This window comes from Halichoeres trimaculatus, unplaced genomic scaffold (genome assembly GCF_033239565.1).
Source record: "Halichoeres trimaculatus isolate MK-OKI-2021-1 unplaced genomic scaffold, fHalTri1.1 fHalTri1_scaffold_8, whole genome shotgun sequence".
Lineage (NCBI taxonomy): Eukaryota > Metazoa > Chordata > Actinopteri > Labriformes > Labridae > Halichoeres > Halichoeres trimaculatus.
Window position 1 is genome coordinate 7,966,339 of NW_027437186.1, and position 13,365 is coordinate 7,979,703.

General features: G+C 41.5%; 1 protein-coding gene across 1 annotated transcript in view; it reads left to right on the plus strand.

Annotated features, from left to right (window-relative positions):
- Positions 1-13,365, plus strand: part of vwc2 (von Willebrand factor C domain containing 2) — a 49,199-nt gene that overhangs the window by 16,688 nt on the left and 19,146 nt on the right. The window contains exons 2-3 of the mRNA XM_074676004.1: positions 110-839; positions 4,336-4,465. Coding sequence (XP_074532105.1) covers positions 189-839; positions 4,336-4,465 — 781 coding nt within the window. The 5' untranslated portion in view covers positions 110-188. The remainder of the gene's footprint in view (positions 1-109; positions 840-4,335; positions 4,466-13,365) is intronic.

Genomic DNA, 13,365 nt, shown 5'->3' on the forward strand with positions numbered 1-13,365 from the left:
ATGGAAAAGGGCTCTGAAGTTCTTGTTGTGAATGAAATAAATCCTGTACCTGAGAGGGAAAGTGACAAGGTGCAGAGCACATAACCCCAGTTTAATTTTCTCTTTCCAGATGGACAGGCTCACACCTGAGATGTGAATTGTGTTATGTGAGCCAAGGTGTTTTCCCACCTCACTGGTGGTGGGGAGAGATGCTGCACTACGTTGCCATGACAGCAGAAGTTTTCTTTGTCCTGGGGTTCCTGATGAGCAGCGCTCAGTGTAACCCTATAGCGACCTTACCAGCAAGCCGAGAACGTCTAGAAAGGGTGTTGACCCAAGCCAGGGAGGACAAGCACCAGGAGCAGCCGGCCCCCGAGGAGCCGCTGGGATACGGCGCTCAGCAGCAGCTGGAGGAAATCAATGCCTTAGGCCCCAACAGGACCGCCGTGAGCCGCAGCAGGCCCAACCTCAACGCCCAGACACGAACATTCAACAGCGAGAAGCTTCAGGAGCTGTGGAGCGAGGCAGACAGCCTGAACCAAATAGATGAAGGGCCCACCAGCGACGTCACGCTGTCCCTGGACGCCATCGACGAGTACGCCTACCCCGACTACAGGGGGAAGGGATGCATGGACGAGAGCGGCTTTGTGTTTGCCATCGGCGAGCAGTTCACTCCAGGTCCTTCAACATGCCCTTGCCTCTGCACAGACGAAGGCCCCATGTGCTCCAAACCCGAATGTCCCAAGGTCCACCCTCGCTGCATCAAAGTGGACACCAGCCAGTGCTGCCCGCAGTGCAAGGAGAAGAAGAACCACTGCGAGTTCCGGGGCAAGACCTACACGTCTCTGGAGGAGTTTAAGGTGAACATGTTTACAGCATTTTCTCACTTTGACACACACACACACACACACACACACACACACACACACACACACACACACACACACACACACACAGAAATGCTAACTTAACAGTCCTCGTGCTGTTAATGGAGTTTGGCACAGGCCCTGCACCTTAACTGGTTACCTTTCCTCTCAGCATGCGAGCGAGCAGGCAGGCACATTTATAATGGCAAAGGTCAGCACTTGTCTTCTTCCTTACACAATGCTCCTCTATTACTGGAGGCTGAATGGAGCAATGCAGCTTCAGCAGTGTTTCCATATTATTCAGTTTGTCGGTAGAGTTACGGCTGTAATAACATCTCTGCAGAGCGCGCTGCTGCATGCAGGTGTTTATGTGCAGACACAGAGATACCTTTAATGTTTCATCTTCTGACACTTTGAAAGCTTTGACTCGGGATTGCACTACAATCCTGGTTTTACTCTCTTTAATAAGATGCTCCATAAATCAGCTTCTAAAGCTCCCCTTTATGCTGCTGAGTGTCTCAGCGTGAGGTTAAAGCTAATATGGGATTTTCTCCCTTTAACTCTGAGTATTACCGACAGCTCCATGTCAAACCTTTGCTGAGGGAAACGCTCCGCTTCCACCGGCTCATACGTCAGCCTTTGTGCTGTAAGGTGTGGAGTGGAGCGCTTTGAAACTAAGCAACAGGCACATTTTTCTGCTTGATTGCTAAGTTCTGGGGCATTGTACTAAGTGCTGCCTCTCTCCATTTTTCACAGTGGAGTGCCGTGCGGAGGCGCAAGCCTTTGCAATCTACAGCAATACTGCTGGAATTAACCTTTGCTCTTTTGTTAAGACTAAAGGTTTATGGCTTTATACAAATGGCAGCTAAAAGAAGCCTTTCACACTGAACGGAGGACCGTAATGTAATCCAAGCCCAATACTATCAGCACAACTATTTCATCTTTGTGTCTAATTCAGGACTCACACTGACATTTGGATCATTTCTAATGTCCTCACACCACAAAAATTGGAAGCATTTTGTTTCCCTCTCATAGATTTTTCCATATGCGTACATCCTTTGATTGGAGTGTTGAGCTCAATCATCACTGTGGCTTTCCAGTGAGGCAGATATTGGCAATGAGGTTTAGATAGATGACTTCCCCGAAGATGTAGCCTGGGGACGTTAAAGTCCAGTAGAGTGTACAGAGTTTTTGAAGGGCAGGGGCAAAAAGGGAGAAAAAAGGCACGTATGGCTAGGGATAGGTACCTTTCACATCTGAAATGATATGGTACTGATGTCCGGTACCTGGCAACAGGCACTGAAAATCAATGGTACCAATCTTTGGTACTTTGTGTACATTAATGTGTTAATAAATATTAATTTTTTCAACAATAAAATCTTAAATTTTATTTAAAACCTTGTAGTGCTACGTTCATGCCCAGAATGGACACTTCCACTCCTTCACAGTCACAAAGATGTGTTAAGGTACCAAAACATGGTACTGTTTAATTCTACGTGAATTGGTACTTGGTACTACAGGTGGAATTGGGGTGGTACCTATAAAAGTACCTAATTCAGAACCCATTCCCATTTACAACCTATTCTCGCCACCCACACAGTAAAAAACTGAAATCTTATCAAGTGTTTTTGTCTTATTTTCAGTAAAAAAAAATTCTTGTTATACTTGATACGAGCCACATTTTGCTGGAAAGGCCAGAAAAATGTCTTGTTTTAAGTTATTCGAAGACAAAATTGAGATCTGAATTTCTCATAGCAAGTAAAAAAATATCTGACAATGGAAAAAAAAATGCCAAAAAATTTGCTTGAAGTGATACTCCGGGATGGAACAAGTTGGGTCCTATCACAAGGTTTGGGGCAGAAATTACCCCTACAGCAGTGTTTTTGTACAGCAGAAGCCCAGAGCGCTCGCACCAAACACCCCCTCCCTGCTCCTCTGCTGGTTTCCTCTGCACTCAGACGGGGCCATATTTTACTTGACCAAAAACACAAATAAACGGACTCCCACCGAAAAAATCTGATATCAGTCTGCATTCACGCTTTATTTAGAGAATTTTCAGTGCGTTACTTTCACACAAAAACACCTCTAACTAAGGCTCTAGTTCTCATCGTGTCTCTTCATCCAGGCAGACTACCTGCGTTTGTTAATATCTGGCACGCCGCGTATGCGAGCGCCTTGTACACAGCTGTGGCTCTGCAGCGGAGGTAGCGCCGTTTTACGACACGATGAGAACTAGAGCTTTATTTAGCGGTGTTTTGTGTGAAAGTAACGCTCTGAAAATTCTCTAAATAAAGCGTGAATGCAGACTGATATCAGATTTTTTAGGTGGGAGTCAATTTATTTGTGTTTTTGGTCCCGTCTGAGTGCAGAGGAAACCAGCAAGACGAGGAGGAAGGGGGTGTTTGGTGTTTGCGCCCTGTGCTCCTGCTGCACAAAAACACTGCTGTAGGGGTAATTTCTGCCCTAAACCTTGTGACAGGACCCAACTTGTTCCATCCTGGAATATCACTTTCCAAGAAGTTTTGTTCCAGTTTAACTCAAGTTTTTGCGACCCGTGAGTGCAGTTCACTGCAAAAACTGAAATATAAGCAAGTACTTTTCTTATTTTAGTAAAAATTGTCTTACCACACTTGATATGAACTACATTCAACTGACAAGTCCAGAAACACGTCTTATTTAAAGATATTAGAGGACAAAAATGAGGTCCAAATTGCTTATTAAATTTTTAAAAAATCACTTGTCAAGTTTCTTGAAATCAGAAATAATGTCTCGATATAAGAAACCTTTTTCTTACCCAACAGGCAGATATTTTGACTTGTTACAAGCAATTTGGACCTCTTAAATTAAATTAGAATAAGACATATTCTGGACTCGTCAGGTTAATTTGGCTCAGATTAAGTCTAAAAAAACATTTTTTTACTGATAATAAGACAAAATTATTTGATTTGATTTCAGATTTTTGCAGTGTTTATCATCTTTTAACCAGTCAAGGGAGCAGTTAAATGTATTTTGCCTGTAAAGAGAGCACTAGCATGCATCTTTGTCTCACAAGAGAGCAGTTGTATGTTGCCAACCAGTGGGCCACTTTCAGCGTATGTTTTTTTACACTCAAGAGTCTAGTCTATCATGTTTTAACCACCTAAGGGGACAGTTTAGGGTGTATTTTCCACCCAAGAGGGCACTTTAATGTCTATTCCCACCAAAGAGGGCACTTAAGCATGCGTTTTGGCTCCTAAGAGGGAACTTCAGTCCTTGCTTTTCATCCCCTGCTCCTGTGAACACCACTGTTGAAGTCACGTTGTCTTGAAGATGTCAGAAAGCCAGGAGTAGATGCATGAGAGCGTGTTTGCCAGACAGAGATATGTGTAGAGAGACACAACAGAAGAGGGAAAGACGTGGAGATAAATAAAGACTGTACTGCTGGTGTGTGTGAATCTCGTGTGAATTGTTTATAAGACTGTTAATAACTTGCTCGTCCCTGTTTTTCCAGGTATCTCCGTGCGAGAAGTGCCGATGCGAGCCAAGCGGGGAGGTGTTGTGCTCGGTGTCAGCCTGTCCTCAGACGGAGTGTGTGGATCCAGAGTACGAGCCGGATCAGTGCTGTCCCATCTGCAAGAGTGGTGAGTGGAACAACGGCTCTTCATTACAATAAACCCGTCTCCTCATGGGAGCTGCTGGCTAGCTCCACAAAAGCAGACGAGTGTAAAATCTTTCTGCCCAAGGGCACCTCAGCAGGAGTTATGAGGGTAACGTTGCACAACATTTTTTTTTCTGCTGACATAAAGCGCGCCGCATGCTGAGTCTGACTCTCTCTATATATCACATAGATATCAGCAATGAGATCTGTTTCTCGGCGTGTGTGTGTGTGTGTGTGTGTGTGCTGTTTGTGATGTTTTTAGTGCTAAGTTTATATACCACCCCAGGTTATCTAATGGAGACACTTGTGTTCTACATCAGTTGATTCTGTTTCGCAGCAGGATTTGAGATCTGCTTTCATTCCTCTGATTCTTTGCTCTGAACACATCGGGCCGTCGGAGAAGAAAGAATTCTGGGGCTCAGAGTCGATTATCTGAAGTTGTTTTGGATGATTCCAGACAGCATGTCCTAGATTATGTCCCCTTGTTTTCTTGGTGTGACTCTAATGCAACATGGCAACGTCAGCAACATTGCTTCCTTCAGCAGAAAGAATGATGACTTGTGATATGTATCTTTGACTTAGAATCTTGAAGCGGTGCAGCCTGTCTGCTGCTGCTGTGCACAAGAGCAAGCAGCCTGCATGCTGGGAAAAAAAAACCTCTGTGATGGAGACGGCGTACACAGAACATCACATAAAAATACTTTCTGCTGAATCAGCCACTTAGTGCACACGAGTACAGCTCGGACTATTTTAAGTTAAACTGCGGGCCGATGTCTCATCCCTCGTGAGGCTTGTAGCACAAAGAATTTACGCATGAACACAAGAGGGTTGGATATAACAGAGTGGGATTACGACTTAAGTGTTTGGAGAAATGCAAAGTGTCAAGAGGAATACTTAACGAGACAAAAAATGAGCATACGTCTGTCTGTTTTATCCATCATTATCACAGCAGCACGTCTCATGCATCACTTTAAGCTCATTACATCCTACAGACATATGCATTAGCATGTAATGAATGTTCAATCGATTGTTATCACTCAGAGGTTGTCTCGCTCAAATTAAAAGTCTGTTTTATAACCTCCAGAGAGAAGAGTCTGGAAACATTGGCAGTCATGGAGCGTCACTTGATCTATTAATATTTCCACGCTGTAATCTCCGGGAATACGTGTTTGGTTCTTTGTTCCCTTTTGTGCTCTTCACCCACTTTCTCTACATGCACATATTGATCACGCTGAGATGGCTTTGTGCACAGTTTGGGCAGCACTCCATGTTTCCCCATGCTGATTGGCTGGGTCGTGTTCCCGGGCACATCGGTCCAGGAGACAGCTGTAGATACAGTACAGCATGCAGAGATGCTGGAGAGTGATGGGAGCGTGCATCTGTATTCAAAAAGTCCCACTTAATCCACGCGCTCATTCAGCCGGTAAGGATTTTCAGTTTGGAGATGGCATCTGCCCCGATTACCATAAGATTATCACATATTACCATCCAATAAACAGAGAGTACTACGTCTGACACAAAGTTACGAAACACAGTTTAGCCGATCACGGGCTGAATTAAAGTGCTGTCTGTGGAGTCCGTTGGGATTATGAGGTTAAAGAGGCAGCACACAGTTGAACAGGCCCGCAGTCTGTAACTGTTGTTTACTGTGTGCTGTGGCACTTAGAGGAGCTCTTAACCCGCGCTGTAAACTATATCAACACAGAGTTTGAAATACAGCTTTTACCAGGACTGTAATAATACATTAGCAGAGTAGGACGAGCTATTCTTTCTGTGAGTGCTGTACACCAACTAAATACCTGTTTTTTTCTGTTGATGATTCTCTCCGTGTTCCTGAACAGGAGGGTATGGAAGAGTTTAAAATGCTGTTTCCAAAACTGCTTTCCGTGTTCGACATGTTGATTTGGCCCAGTTTTATGTCGGATGCCCTTCCTGACACAACTCTCTCTGTTTATCCGAGCTTGGTCCAGACATGAATGAGGACACTGGCGTGTGATCCCCGAGTGCAGAGGTGTCCAAGCTGTTTTCAAAGAGCCACATTTGATTTTGTGAAAATGACCAACAGCCTGTGTCTCTTACCAACATTTATTAACCGCTCTATTGCTCTATTTCTTAACTGTTTCTTTCAGTGATTTCTCGCTCAAACATCCTTGATCCATCCTCTCCAGTTGTTTCTTCATACCAGTTGATAAGTGGTCAGTTTTCTGAAGTGTAACATGCTGCGTAAACATCACCAAACCCTGCTTCAGACCAAGGAACATGTTCCCCATTTGTAGCAGCCCCATGGTATTGAATATCACACATTGAGTTCTACTTTGTTTCTTCAGCGCTGTGGCACCGTGAAACTAAGACACACCAGAAGAACACATGTTATAATAGTTAACAATCCAAAACTTTAATTAAAACACACATACAAAACACACACACACACTGTAAAAAGGGAATCTTCATTCAGTTGAAGTGATGTAATTTTTTAATCAATCCAACTCAATATTTCTAAGTTAAGGTTTTCAATGTATTTTTGTGGATCATATCAACTTGAAATTCTGCGTTGCGTTGGACCGACTTAAATTAATTGGTCAATTGGTCACACCTAAAAATTAAGTTCTTTAAAATGAAATTAAAAAGTTCAATTAACCCAACTTAGAAGGCCAACTAAACTAATTATTTAATTCTTCTCAAATCAACATTTTGCAACAATCCAATTTAAAGTTTTTAGTTTTTTCAACTCAATAATCTGCAAAACCTAAAAGGAAAAACCGTGGGTGAGGAGGGAACACTGTGGATATGAGACCCTGCTGCACATTGAGATACCACCCGGGGACAGTGTATCTGTGCTCCATTGCATGGACCACCTGGCTGTCTGTGAGCCACAGCATAGGCTGCTTGTCCTGGCTGCCTGTGCTCCATGGCAGTGAGGGCTCCAATTAAAATACTCTCTCAGTTAAGGTAATTTGAATATAACTAAAGGCAAAACCCAGTTAGTCATTTCTGGTCATAATTTTTACCCATCAACACATCTCATTTATTAACATATAAAAATGTAAACACGCTTAAAGGTACACGGCCCATGTCACAGGGCACAGACAGCAGGTCCATGCCATGTGGAGCACAGAAAGCCTCTGCTCATGGCAGGTCAACATCTTAATGTACAGAGGTGTCAAATATCCACTGCATTCTCTCCTCACTCACGGTTTGAAGTCAGTTTGAGTCAATTCAATAGGCTGTAAAGTAAACTTTACAAGTAGACATTAAGTAAACTCAACTTGAAGCTATTAGTTGTATTTACTAATCTTTTTATTCCAATTGTTTTCCTAGATTCTTTTAAGTAAGCTCAACATGTCACATTTTTACAGTGCAATAAAGTATAAAAACACCTCGTCAGATTTTACTTTGAGGTTTTGCAAATTGAGTTAAAACAACTAAAAGCCTTAAGTTGGACTGATGCAAAATATTGTTTTGAGAACAATCAAAATTTCAAGTTCATTTGACTTAATCAATTGTGTTGATTGAACTTATTAACTTCATTTCAAAGAACTTAATTTATTTAGGTGTTGGAAGCAATAATTTAAGTTGCTCCAACTGTTTTCTTTTTTCAGTGCACTTCCTAACATAATCAAACCCAATCAATACCTACAAACATCAATATTGTACTGGCCCATCAAACAAATATTGCACTACCATGTTACACAAAATTTTACAGCATATATACATATATTGCTGCATCCCTTTACCTTCCAAAGGGTGCATCTGTAACCAGGAAACATCAATGAACTCTTAACTTTATTCTCCCTCTAAAGTCTTTTAACAAATGAACATATTTTAGGGAAGGATAGCATCTAAAACCAATATCGAGTTTGTTTGTTTTTTTTTCTCAATTAAGGCGATTGAAGTGTACTGTTGCTGCTCTCTTCTCACATACAAGGCAAGCCTGATCAGCCTGAGGCAAACCTGGTGTGTGAGATACACCTCCTGACCTTTTGCCAATTGCAGGGCACACATGCCACCCCGGAACATGAATGACTGCAACGTAACCGCCATGTGACTACCTACACCATTAGGGGGTGATAAAGGAAAAATATGTCAGGTTGTTTTTACGTCAAGATCAGGATTCTGGGATTTATCTGTTATCTTGTTTTTCATTATCAGACTATTTTTACCTGCAACAGTTTTTAGAACAAAACACTTCTGATCCTGCACTCTGACCTATTTTTTTGCTCTATCTCATCTTGTGTCCTCTGATGTGTTTTTTGAACCCTCACATTTTCACATCATGATAAAAACATTTATTTAGGAACAATTCAGGATTCAGTGTCTTGCTCTAAGGCACTTAGGCACATATCTGCAAGAGCTGGGGTCAAACCCTCAACCTTCTAACTAAGAGATGAGGACTCCAGCACTGAGCCTGCACACTGTGTATTGCTTTTGAATGTACTCTGACGGTTTCTTTGGATCGGTTTTCAGTTATGGAGGCAGACAGAAAGCTGATACAAATCACAAGCAACTCATGGGTTTAAAAAGTTTAGGTCAGTTTATGTGGAATTTAATTTATTTTACAGAAGCCAACAGCTACTTGTGAGGTGGTATCACCTCTGCAACAACTAGAAGTTAATATAACAGACCATTAAACATCATGGCCAAGATACACCAGATGTGCCTCTGGTCTGGCTCTGCTCCGTCACGGCACTGGAACAGTTAGTTTCCTATTCAAATCAACCTGTCAGCTCACACTGGTGTGAGTCCGGCTGTGTCCCTGCTCCAGCAGGTCACATCTAATACACAAGCCTCCTGATTTTGCTGGATGCCGGAGCTGTGGTGCGTCAGTTTTACAAAAAGTAGATTGACTAGGACAGGAAATCGTGCACAGAAGCCACATAAAAATGCCAAGTGAACTCAAAATAAAACAAATTGTCAGAACCAGATCATATTTAGCTTTACTACGGCAACAAACTGACATAATGAGCGGAGCCAGACCAGGAGTTAACAGGTGTAAGGTTTCACAGCCCAACATGAAAGAAGGGAGGCTTATCAATGGAGTGGGAATCAAGGAGACTCCTCTGTGCCCTGAGTCCGGCTCTCTGGCAGTCCTGCAACACGGGACTCAAAGCCTGCCTTTTTAGTCAGCAATTGTAATACATCTCCCCCCAAAGGTTGGCTTCATTACTTGTATCATAAACAGATGGGTGACATCATGGAAACTGCATTCATATATCATACAGTCTATGGTTGCATCTACACTGTAAACCCCAAATCTCAAATTACTCAACTGGATTAAGCTATGAAAACTTAAAATTTGTTATTAAGTTCAATTTACTCAAATGTCTGAGTTTTCAGTGTTAGAACTGATGATTTCTGAGTAGATTTAAGTTTTGTTACTGTTTCAGTAAGTACAACTTAAAATCATTAGTTTCTGTGACTGCGTTTTGTAACCGTGAGTGAAGAGGGAACTCAGTCGATATGAGACCCTGCGAAACTTCTAGAGGTGCAACAGTGGCACAGGTTGTCTGTGCTCCTTGTGACACGGACTGTTTGTCCATGCGTCACAGCATGGACCAGCTGTCTGTGCTCCTTGTGACATTGATCAGCTGTCTATGCTCCACGTAGTGTCAACTGGCTGTCTGTGAAAAAAATAAATAAATATCTTTTTACATTTTCAAAATGGGCTTAAATAGCAATGATAGTCCAGTCAAAAATGTAATATATTAAACATTAGACACACACTGCAAAATCAACCTGACAAGACCCCGTGCCATGGAGCACAGACCCCCAGTTAGTGCCGTGGGGCTCAGACAATCTGTACCCCCTGAAGATCAATATTTCAATGTACAGCAGGGTTTCATATCTACTGCCTTCCCTCCTCACTCACGGTTACTAAAGTTATAAACTTAGAGCTGATTTTTGTTATGACGGCGTTTGTAACCATGAGTGAGGAGGGAACGCTGTGGATATGAGACCCAGCTGTTCTTTCTTAATTCATACGGCAAATTTATTGATATTGCATCTTTTAGTTTTGAGTAAGGTCAATTTATTATGTTTTACAGTGATTGGCAACATTTTTTCTAACTTAATATTTTACAATCTATAATGTAATCTTTAATTAATATTCAATTTATCTGGGTGTACAGTGTATAGGCTTTATGATATATGGACATAGTGTTTGTGACATCGCCCATTTATTTCTATCAAAGAGCTTTGTAGCGTATAGTCAATGGGGGCCATGTTGGAAATACTGAACTCGACCTAGTTTAGTTTTAGTAAGGATGAGGCAAAGAAGTGGGTGTTTAGCCTTTTTGCAATCATTTACTGGGTGCCCACCTGTCAGTCAGGTCAGCCATGCCTCTATATAGGTAAAACTGGTGAGTTTGATAGCCTTAAAAATAACCAGTTATAAAAATTTCAACCCCCTGTACAGTGTGTGCTGACAGAGAAATGAGTTTTTCAGACCCAAGCCCAACAAAGGTGTTTTTTTTTTTTTTTTTTTAGACCAGAGGTTGTGGATTGGTTGCACAGTGAGAGTTTTTTTTCTGAATCAGTTGGACATCAGAGTAGTTTTGGCAGTCTGCAGATTGTGCTCTTTCTCAGCACATACTGTTAGTGTAGTGGGCGGTTCAGAATACGGCCTAAGCCTTAGTCTGGATCATCCTGTTGGATTGCCTCCATCAGCCTTTGCTTCTTTCTGCTGTGTAGAAAATCCAGTCCTGGAAGCACATTTAAAATGTTTCATTTTTGCATTTGAAAGTTGGGAACAACCTGGATTTATGGTTGCTCGATCATATGTAATTATTTTAATTCCAGATAAACTGTCACTTCTTTTAACAACATAACCTTTACACAGACTCTGTGCTGCTTCAAACAACACAAACAGTATGATCCTGAGAGTTTCTTCTAGGGGATATTGCAGATTCAAGACAACTGTTTAGAAATTGCTTAAAGATACTAACCTAAAAGAAATTCCTACATTAATAAACCACAGGGTCTCCTGGAGACATTTAAGAGCAGGTTTTTGTATTCCCCCCGCATTAACACCCATGTGAGGGTGAATTCCAGCTGTGACGGGTAACATCTTCAATCCCACTAGCCACTTTGGCGGGTTGAATAATTTAATTGTAATTTTCTGAAATGGCATCTGAAATACTAAAGCTATTTCAAGACATGAGACTACAAGTCCCATGAGCACTGCCTGCACACAGTGTTTGCTCATTAGTCCATTCACTAAGTCTTTCGCTGACGTAACTGCTGACAAGTGCTCAGACATCTCCAGACCCCGGCTTGGACACCGTGACAGCTCCCGGTGTTCAGGGCCTGATAACGTAAATATCTATCTATTGTAAACAGATTCAGGGATTTAAGTCACAAACTAGCGCCAAAACTCCCGAACTTTTTAAAAGTGAGGACATTTATCAGATAGAGCTCATTTAAGCTCACACTGCACAGATCTCACCAGCAACACTCATCGAGAGCAGGGGAGGGGAGAGGAGAGGAGCGCACAGAGGAAAGAGAAACTGGTCACATGAGGCGCTGAAGGAACAATATTTAAAGCTCCTAATATACAAACATTTATCAAAGTTATATTTAAAAAGTTCACTCTGGAAATGCTGTAAACAAACCAAATCATTCTAAATAAATGAAACTTATGGTCCAGTGTGACTCATATCTGTTGTTTTCGTCTTCATGACGCATTTTTTGACTGATACGACTTCAAAAAAATGTATTACTATACTACGGAGTGACTTATAGTCCAGAAAGTATGGTACTTAGTTTATTACTGAAAAATCACTGTTGTAAATAAGTATTCAAGCAGACAGTGTTTCTAGCTTGATAGATTTTTCAGTCGTTTTTATCTTTTCAATTAATCTTCAACCTTAACAACTTTCATTAAATGCAATATTAAGCTCCTCCTTTAATTACTTTGTTTTGATAGTCTGCATATTTTAATATTTAAGGAGCACAACCGTTTCAGGGCTGAATACCTGATTTATGTTGTCTCCTTTTGTTTGTGCACAGGGGTCATTTACATTTAGAAAGGTTTTAAATCTAGTTCAAGAAAACTTTAGTGTGTCATCATTAGCTTTAAACATAATTAACATAATTATCCAACAAAAAATTGTGGCCAGTGAAAATTCTGAGTGGCTAGTAACTCTGGGAAACCACTGGCCACAGTAGCTGGTGAGCACAAAAGTTAATGTCAAGCCCTGCTCCCATGTTCAAAACTTTAATTTGAATGTGGCATCACAATAGGGAGCCCCAACACATCTGCCTCTGTTTAACATTAATAAACATGGATCAGACTGTCACTCCTGTCTGTGAAGAGGAAGAAAATCTCAATTCCTATCCATATGATGGTCCTCAGGGTTATTATTATGATCCTGTTAGGAAAGATGGAGACCAGGAACAGGGCAGGATTAGGAGGAATAACGGCTGTAGGAGAGCAGTATGGACTCAATGTCCTTTTAGGCCAGTATTTCTGCAACCATCCATCCAAACACATCTGAATCATCCTAATGAATGGTCAAATTAAATAATACTGAGGAAGAAACACAATAAACATGACTCAAATTGCCTGATCTCACTCATGACAACCTGTTATTCACTTTAGCTCAAAGCGGGGTAAAGGAATGTGAGTTCCTAAAGCGTTAGCTATACTGAAAACAGCCACTTCTTCCTCTAAATTTGTGCCTTTTTTTTGTTGAATAACATGAAATTAATGATTGACTTATTCTACAGCCATTTTCAGACCATGTTTAGTGTTGATTTAAAAAAAAAAAAAAAACCTGCAATATGCCCTTTAAGCAATCAATGCTGTCACCTTATGTTGCTCCCTGCCACCAGAAAACACCAGCACCATGTTGCTGTAACACATTCCATTGAAATACTATATCCACT